The following is a 10,249-nucleotide window of genomic DNA, read 5'->3' on the forward strand; positions in this document are numbered from 1 at the left end:
AGTCTTTTAAAAAATATATTTTTATTAAAAAAAATTAATTTTTTTTAAACTAGCAATACTTTGCTTTTAACAAAAGTAAAAGCAAAAGACATTTTTAATACTTAAAATTTTTTTAAAAAAATCTGAAATAATTTTTGTCGGTTAAAAAAAGACTTTTTTAAAAAGATGAAAAAAAAAATATACTTTTTTCAAAAGTCAATTCAAATTGATCCATAAATTGTAGTTTCTCGAATTTTTTTATTTTTTTAATATTTTTACTTTTACTACTAAAAATTGACCAAATATACTAAAAAAAAAATTTTATTGAAAAAAATCTTTTTCTAATGACATTTAAATGAAAGGAAAGTTTGTATTTTATATCTTAAAAAAAGATGTACATAAAAAGTGGTGCAAATATTATTTGTCATATGAATATAGCTTGCTAGCTCTGGTTGTTTAATAGATGAAATATGTGTGGTATGGTAATGGAAATCTAGAATATCTAGCTAGAGTTGGATAACAAAAGGAAACCATCATTTCTTGGAATGATGTGTTTAAATTAATCTATCACACAGTTTTCCTTGGAAGCATCACAATCAACATAATTCATAAGTCAATGGATATGATGCCAAATTGCCAATCAGATCATTCTAAAAGAAAACATGCATAACAAACAACAGCATATCTCTAAGTGAATGCAAACAAATAAGAGACATTGATAAAATAAGAACATAATGTTTGTGTTAAGCATGGCAGAACATACATACATAATATAATATTATTACCAAACTTTGAGTAGCATTTGTGTTTGTATATCGGATTTTTTTCTTTTTTTCTGCATTAATAATTGTATTATCTCTCAGAGTCTCAAATATTATTTTCCCTTGAGGAATCAGTGATAAAATGTGAATATAAATGTAACCTATATTCTCATAAATAATTACATATATGCCAGCAGAGGTTGACAACTTGACCTTGGTTAATTATATCATCACAAGCAGCATTATAATATATAATGAAAAATGTTATAATAAAGTGTGTGTGTGTGTGGATTTTGATACAATTACATGGACACATTTAATAAAGTAAATAATATAATGCAATTTGATAAAAATGCAACTTATCTATGAATCTTGATAGAAATTAATTTTCTTAACCTGATATTATTGTTTGATGATTCTCATATTACACATCTGAAATTTTTGGGGTAAGAATCTTGTAAAAAAATCTATCACCCCTTAAGTCTACCATTTCCAAAAGAATAAAGAAAACTCAATTTCTCTATGTACAAGTCTCTGCACCTCATTCCTATACAGTTTTCTTGAGAAGCTGTGTGACACCTACTGATCTATAAGGTCAAATTGGACATTTCATGGCTTTGCAAGACAATCCAACATGGTTGACTTTGACTTGTCTTGCAAAGTACTAAATATCCAATTTGTTCTTCAGTTAATGCTTGTTAATTCTAAACAACGTTTGATTAATGATCTTGATTAGTGAGGGTTAATTAGTAAAAATGTGTTACATGTAATGAACCATCTTAAGCTAAGGTTGATGACTATGCTCATGATAATTAGCTTTCATAGTCCATAACACAACCAAAAGCACCATGGTTGCTGCAAGAGACACCATTGCTGCCCAAGTCACTTTACTAAATCTCTTCAAAGGTTTGCAGTGTTTTTGAAGCACTTGAGAGAATGCATCTTTCACTAATTGGCATCCTAACAAGCTTTCAATGCTAGGATACACATCCAATAGATTCTGAACTGAACTTGTGTATTCCTTAATCACCTCATATTCACTTCCTGGTATGAACTTTTCTTTGCCACAGATTGCATCTTCATCACCAAAACAAGTATAAGGCCTCAATACCTTTTGTCAATGAAGTTTATGTTGTTAGTATAAAGCAAAGTCATGTAATTAACCAAGTAGATATTTCTTGAGTTAAACTCCAAAGTGGTACTTGAGACTGGTTGCCTGCACTAAAATAGTCCTTGAGATTCCAGTTACACCAATTACATTCTTGAGATTGGCAAAAATGCACCATGTTAGTCCATAACGGGTGATAAATCACTTGATGGAAAAAGACTAAGAAACTAACATGGTGCACTTTTATCAATTTCACATAATTATGCATGGGTCTCAGGGACTATCTTAGTGCACACAGTGGAGGGCCACTTTAGGGTTTAACTTTCATCCACAAATATCTGTCTCTTTCAAACTTTGGTACATTCATATAATTTGATATATATGAATGCTAATTCCAAATTGTATCCAAATATACTAATTTTTTAGAGTAACAGATATTATGTTATGGAAAGAATATAATTCTGTTATTATCTGTGGCACACCTCAGGGATATCTCCTATTTTAGTAGAATTAGGTGAGCAGTTCCATGGCTGATATAAAAAATCAGGTGGTGCTGAAAAAGGATTGCATATATTTGGTAGATTTGGTAAGAGTGCTCCCTGATATTTTGATAGGCCTCCATTCACCTGCAGATGTACCAAAAAAAGTAAATAATAATATTATGTTCTACCATTTTTTGGTTCATTGCATGAGATATGAAAATAATCTTTTTGCTCATAATACAAAGAAGAGATTGGTGTATAAGATTATGCAAAATATAGTTTACCTCATTGACAAGGTTGTAGATTCCTGAACTAAACTCAGATACAATTGGTTTTGCTGAGAGCAATTCATCACAGGGTATCATGGAACTTAAGCTGTTGTTGTAGGGATTTTCTTGAAAATTGTATAGAGCATTGCATGTATCATCAGAAAATCTGAAAAATAGTTTAAATTAATAGCTATTGAGAAAGAAACTGAAAAAAAATTTGAATTGTAAACTAAAGAATTTTGTTTTACTTTTCTAAGAAGAAGTAAACTCCAAAGAGTATCCAGCATATCACTGTCAGCAACCAGCACAGCACAACAAATCTGTGAAAATTATTGAGAAAGCAACAAAGAAATCATGGATGATGAGAAATTTTAGCTTTATATATGTATAGGCAAATTCACAAACATCTAAGGTGCAAGGAAAATAAAATTTGGCTTACTAACAGGTAAAGTGCCTTCCAAACTCTTAGTACTCCAAAAACTGCTCTACAGAAAATTCCAACATTTTTATGAGATTCAAGTCTAGTTAATGCAGAAGAATTCCTTCAATTATTAGTATGAAATCTAAGATAGATGATTAGATGTTGATTATTTACCAATAAAGCATACCTGACATGGATATTACAAAAACCAAGTTCAAGCTTACAGTCACAATGGTAAAAATAAACCTGAAATATGCAATTCACTATTCATTATTCATTTTTTCATGTTAAAGAAAGATAGACACATTTCTTATTTTGGTACAAAATATTATATTCTATTGGTCATTTTAGTCCTGTTATTATAAATCCGCTTAATACGTATGACATTAGCAGATTGTAATGACAAGACTAAAATACTATTTTAAAATGTCAGAGACTAAAATGAATCATGCTCAAAGAGTCGATAAGTAAGTGCATAAAACACTACTTACAATGCTTTTAAAGCCATGATGATGATGTGCCTATTCTTGGCAGCTTCTTGTGTGATATTTTGAGCAGCAGTGTCAAATCTCTGAGATGTGGTGTTAAGCTTTGAAGCAATATCAGCATCCACCAATTCAGTTGGGATGCCTTTCAATGCTCCTGTTATATTGAATATAATACCTGATGCCTTATCTGCTGTATTGATTACAACATTAACTGAACTACTTGCATGACAACGGAATTTTGCACTTCCAGCAAGAACTAACCCACTTGCAGCCCTACAATAACAAGAATCATACACATACATCACTTTGAATTTGTAAAATGTGATACTAATGGTTAGAGATATAACTATTTATGCAATTTTTACATCAGTTTAAACTTTTTTCCAAAATCATTTTATGATATAGTATCAGAAATTTTATCATTCAAAGAATAGGTCTAGAGTTTGACTTTTGTTAGACCCAGAAAAATTTTACACCAATTCAAAAAAAAGAAACTCTTAGTTAAAAGGGTGCGACAGAAATATAACCATTAATGTTCCTTCTTCCATCAATTCAAGACTTTTAAAGAAACACTAAAAAGTAAAAACACTAAAACACTAAAAATATATAAGTTTTTAATTAATAGATATATTCTTACATAGCTATTATGAGGAGCAATATGGCTAGAGGAATTGGTAAAAGATCACAACCCTTGTTTCCACCAAAACTTTGGCAGCAACAATTTATTATTAGGAAGAAAAGTCCACATAGAATTCCACACAAAAGCCATAGCACTCCAATTGCATATCCATATACTCCTGTGAAAACAACTGACTACAAACATTAAGAATCCAATTAATTAAGTTAATATATAATTAACAAAACTGATTTGTTAATAAGGAATGAAGATATATTAGACATCAATTAAAGAAACAAAGAGAGACTTACACTCCAATAATGCTTGTTGGTGATGTTAAAGCCTCCTCTATATTTTTTGAAGTTATCATATGGGTCCACTCTTACAGTGTTGTCTTTAGGTCTAATTGGTTCTGACACATTACCTGCATAAAATTTTCATATCATAGATCAATCATAAAGCAAGATGAATATTAACATACTGGATGAAATCACAATAGGCTTAAATTCTATTAGGGTGTTTGAAATATAATGAAATTGAAATTTATTTTATTTTAAAATCAAATTCTTTGTTCAAAATGAATAAAAATAAAAAATTGACTTATTACATTTGTAACATTAAACTAACTTTTTTTTTTTTTTTACAGAATTTGATTGGAATTAAAATGATTTAATATGTTAAAAATATATATAAAAAATATTTTTATCCTTTAAGTATTTTTTAAGGGTGTGTCCATTTAGTTGTCTTTATTTCTTATTATATTTTCTTTTATAATAAGTTTTAGGTTAAATTACACAGTTGATCTCTACACTTTCACTAAAATTGTAAATTGGTCTCTACACTTTAAAAATTTGTAATTGAGTTTCTAAAGATAATTAAAATTTGCAATTTAGTTCCTATAGTTCAAAAAGTGTTTGATTTAACAGAATATTCTCAGTATATTCTTTATTTTAACAGACTATTCTCAGCAAATTCTAAGAATATTTTGTTAAATTAATACTTTTTGACCGACGTGGACTAAATTATAAATTTTAATTCTCTTTAGAGACTTAATTACAAACTTTTAAAAGGTAGGGACCAACTGTGTAATTTAACCTAAGTTTTACCATAAGTGTTGAGTTCTGTCTCTTTGTAAAACAACATTATTCATTTGAAATGTAATATTTCATTTTCATTTCATTCATTTTAAATAAAATTAAATTAATTCAAATGATGAATAATTTTGTGAGTTGACATGATATTTTATCGGATTTGGATCCTTTAAATTTTGAATTTTACTTTAGAGGGATAAAGTGTTATTTCTAGGACTAAAAAAAAATATGAAAAAGAAACCATTCAAATTCTATCGTACCTGGTGGAGAATCAGGAGGAGGGGAGACAACTTGTGTTGTAATTTCTGGAGAAATCAAAACTACAATCACAATAGTATATGCTAGGCCATTGTTAAAGATGGCCATGTCTTTAACCTGAAAAAAAAAGGTAATTATTAATCAGTACTCATATATATGTTATGGTTATTAAAAGTTGCATGCCACTTTTATATGCTAGGCTAATCAAATTCTCAATGCATGCAAGATCAACAATTTTATTTTTGCATGCATGGCGTATTAATAATGCAATAAATGGTTAAAAAAATAAGCCTACTTTTGAAAAAATGAATTCATTATTACCTGCTAAAATGATAGACAATGGAGGGTATTGGAAACTCTTCCCATCAAAGAAATCCATATTTACATTCATATATATCTAAAACAATTAAAATCGGTGTATAATTTCCCATATATATGACCATTATTTTATTCTATTCCCTTATATGTTGATGATGATGATGATGATCACTTGTTCTCTCCTTCAAAGATTGGTAATAATTTTGAACTTGATCCATGGCTTCTTTTACCGAGGTTGCATGATGATGAGTTTCATCGGTGAAAGCAACTACGTCAATAGCTACAAGTTTGGCCAAATTATTGCATGGTCATAGTAAAATGTTTTACCCAAAAAAAATGGTAGAGTTTAATATATTATCACCACTCATTTCTTTTTAAAAAGAAAAAAAAAATAAAACAACTAACATAAAGATTCAAACACGTGGTGATAGATTTGATATGAATGCTATATAATGATGATCATCATCATGTGTTTCTAGAACGTTAAATTTTTTGTTGACTCTTCAATTGAATCATTAATGTGTAATCTCAAGTATGTGTAATATCATTAAATCGTTTAATTATATTGCTTTGCCATTAATTTAACACGGAATACATGCATGAACATATCAATATGAAAATTTGGAATCCATCGTATTTAAGGTGTATTTAGAAATTGATTATTATATTTTTCCTAGTTAATATAAAGTTGGATGTACGGTGTTTAATGTGTTTGACTGTTTGGCATTTTTCATTAGGTGTTTTTCTGTCCGTAAATTAATTGCTAATTAACACATACATACACTAATAGATTTCACATCTATTATATATTACTAATTTTACAATTAAAATGTATCATGTATTACTTTTTCATTACAATTAAAATCAAAATTTTTCTTTAAAATTAAAGAATTTTCTCCTCCTCTTACTAATTTTACAATTAAAATATATTACATGTCACTCTCTTATTATAATTAAAATTAAATCTTTTTTTCCAAAATTAAAGAATTCTTCCAACCTCTCTACTAATTCTACAACCAAAATGTGTCACATGTCACTCCCTAATTACAATTGAAATCAAATCCTTCTCTCCAAAATTAAGGAGTTCTCCCCTCCTTCCTCTTCCTTTTTCTATCTCTCTCATTCCTTCAACCACTCTATCTCTTTATATATTATTATCAATGACTAATTACGAATTTTTTTTTGAAAGAAAACTAATTACGAATTTAACAACCAAAATATGTAACATGACATTCTTTAATTGCAATAAAATTAAAATTAAAATATTAAAATTGAAATTGAAATATACCTATATTATGTATCATATATCATATATCATATATTACTATCTAATTTAGTAACCATATGTATCACATGACACTCTCTTATTAAAATTAAGAGAAAATATTTTTCTCCAAAATTAATAAACTCCCTTCCTAAATTCTCTCATCTACCTCTCTCTAATTTTCTATTTCTCTCTACCATGTTCACTCTATATATAATTTATATTTTATATTAGTAATTTGACAAATTAAAATATGTCATCGATATTTTTTTCTTCCAAAATTAACAAACTATTATTCTCATTCTTCATTTTTATCTTTCTCTCCCTTTGTTCTCATTCTCTATTTTTTCTACCTTTCTGTTCTATAGAAAATAAAATTAACAAAATAATATAATTTAAATAAAAAATATTATTATTATTAATTATATACGTATTTTTTAGTTTTTTATTTAATTTTAAATTTTTACTGCTTATCTTTTTAATCTATATTTTTATTTCTCTTCTTTCAAATATTTATTACCTATAATTTGGAGAGAATACTAATATTATAATTAAAAGTTAGAATAAAGATTCAATTGTTAAAAAAATAATCTTGAGTTAATTTTATAACTATTAATATAATTTTTTATACTAATATCAAATTATATTTTTATATACATAAAGAAAAAATATTATTTTTAAATAACAAGTATAAAAATTAATTATTTATATTCGTGCAACATACTTAACACCTAATTAAATGTGAAAGTATACACGTTAAATTGTTTCAAATTTTAGATAATAAATTGATGAGTTTGGAAAACTCTAATTTATTTTGATGATGAACAAACATTATTAAAAATAATTAATTATAAAATTATTAATTTGATTTTAATTTATACTTGTTTAATAAATAATTTTGTGTGTGCAGATTTGTTATTGGGCCGAAATGAAAAGAAATATCCCAAGCCCAATTAATTAAAATTTCAGCCCCATATAATTCTTGTTGTGTGATTTTTGGTTGAAACGGTTTTATTAGTTGGGCCAGAAAATTTTGTTTCTATAAAGCCCAAAGAAAGCCTTCCTATGTGTTCATTGCTTGATCCCAATTTCATCAGGAAAGCAAATGTTAACTAAATGGGCCAGTTTTAATCTCAATGTTACAAGCCCAAAATGTTATAAATGGTTCCAAGCTTGGTCCGAAACTAAGGAAAAATGAAAGCAAAGTGCTTCCAACGGAACCAAGCCTTTAACCATGTGATGGATTTCAAAATCTATTACATTGTTAATTAATGCATGGGGAATATGAGAGAGAAATACAGCTGAATTGATTGATGGCTATTATGACAAACACGCCACTCTAAGCTAGGGAAGTAAAAGCAAGCTATTCTCAATTAATTGGTTTAACCACTTTGTATTGCTTCTCTTCAGATTCTTTTCATTCTCTCTCATCTCTTTCTTCTTCTTTCTTCGGTCCTTGTCCAGGAAGCTATGGACGCTATGCTCATCAACAAAGAAAAAGAAGAAGTTGCATGCATCAAGACCATCAAGTTAATGATGGCAGGAAAAAGTAAAGTATGTAGTGGCTGAGATTTTCACCAAATGTGGTTAGATTTGGTGAGGTAATCTCGAGCTCTTCATGCTCAGAAAAGGAAGATGAAGATTCGGCCAGCAAGGAAGATTCTTGAAGCATGGCTTGTCTTTGATTCTGCTCAACCACCACAGGGAGTAGCTAGAGTGGCGAAGTGATGGTTGAAGGCAGAGATTGAAGCAGATGAAGTCATCATCATCATGAAGCATCAAGGGCCAGAAATCCATCTTGGAGAGGAAGCCAAGGATGGAGAGCTCGGATTGATGAAGGGTGATGATCAAGAAATGACTAGAGGTAATTGCATGTTGGGTTTTGCATGGTTATCTCTTCTCTCTCTATGTGGCCGAACCGGTTCTGTTCATTGAAGGAGGAAGAAGTTGGTTCGGTTTTGGCTTCAAGTGTGGAGGCTTTCCTCTTCTTTAAAAAGGGGGAACAACCACTGTTTGAAGCAAGGAGAAAATTTGAGAGTGCAAGATTCTGTGGGAATCCCCTTGTAAGTTGGGTTAGCACTTTACAAGTTGTAATCAGATTGATTATAGTGAAATTCCATCATGTTTGTGATGGAGACTGGATGTAGGCTGCACTGCACTTAGCAGCTGAACCAGGATATATCTGGTGTAATCTTCAACTCTTCTCTCCTATATTTCTGTTTCTACTGTACAGGAGCAAAAACTGATATTATCTCGTGCCAAGTGACGAGACAAAAAGAAAAGTTTCGTGGCAAGAGACGAGACAAAACAAAGTTGCTCGTGTCCAATGACGAGCAAAAACAAAAAAGTCTTCTCTGAAGGTCAGCAAGTGTTAGCAACCAAAAAAAGGGGGCTAAGATTCAACCCCCCTTCTCTTAGCCACTGAAACCATCATAAATATTAAAATTAATTATTAATAAAAAATGAAACTTTTTCATATAAAAATAATAACTAAAAATTTTATTATTTGATTTTTTATCTACAGAGATATTAGTCTTTTTAGTCAAAAACTTTTGTTAATTTATGACTTTTTTTATAAAAATAATTTAATTTTATAAATCTTGTGTCATATATAATTTATACTGTCAAAATAAAATAGACTATAATTTTATATTTCTATAATATTATTACGAATAAAATACTAATTCTTTACTAATTAGTTGCTTAAGAAGTTGAATCAGAAGCAAAGATGGACACACATATATGAAGCGGTACAGCAAGCATTAAGCATGTAATGTAGAGTATTGCAATGGTTGAAGGTAAGTAAAAAAATGAAAAAACCTACAACATATAATTGGTGCATTGTTAGGTAGACAATACCTACAAAAACATCTATGATATATGCGATCCAAGGCATCAACACTTGAAATGTATAATTGGTGCATTGTTAGAGTAAGTCAGATAAACTTATCAATGTTTATTAAAGTACTTTTTATCGACAATTAGGGTTGAAATGAGACGAGTTAAATTAAATTTAAGTTTAGTTTACAAAAATTAAATTTAACTCATAATTTGACTCATTAATAATTGAATCTATTTAAGTTTCTCATAAAAAATTCATAAATTGTTCTTGCTTATAAATCAGTTCAAATAACATAAATATAATCTATAATTTTATAAAAATAAATTATAACATTTATAAAAAAAATTATCAA

At 28.6% G+C, this 10,249-nt stretch overlaps 1 protein-coding gene across 1 annotated transcript; it reads right to left on the bottom strand.

Annotated features, from left to right (window-relative positions):
* Positions 1–1,524: 1,524 nt before the first annotated feature.
* On the bottom strand, positions 1,525–5,852 carry LOC107477058 (uncharacterized). The gene is made up of 8 exons (XM_052259524.1): positions 5,769–5,852; positions 5,476–5,590; positions 4,436–4,548; positions 4,146–4,321; positions 3,512–3,781; positions 2,615–2,765; positions 2,331–2,474; positions 1,525–1,851 (listed from the first exon to the last, which is right to left on the bottom strand). Exons 1-8 carry the CDS (start codon positions 5,850–5,852, stop codon positions 1,525–1,527), a joined length of 1,380 nt encoding a protein of 459 aa, XP_052115484.1.
* Between the last annotated feature and the right edge of the window lie 4,397 nt (positions 5,853–10,249).

Source organism: Arachis duranensis, chromosome 3 (assembly GCF_000817695.3).
Source record: "Arachis duranensis cultivar V14167 chromosome 3, aradu.V14167.gnm2.J7QH, whole genome shotgun sequence".
NCBI lineage: Eukaryota > Viridiplantae > Streptophyta > Magnoliopsida > Fabales > Fabaceae > Arachis > Arachis duranensis.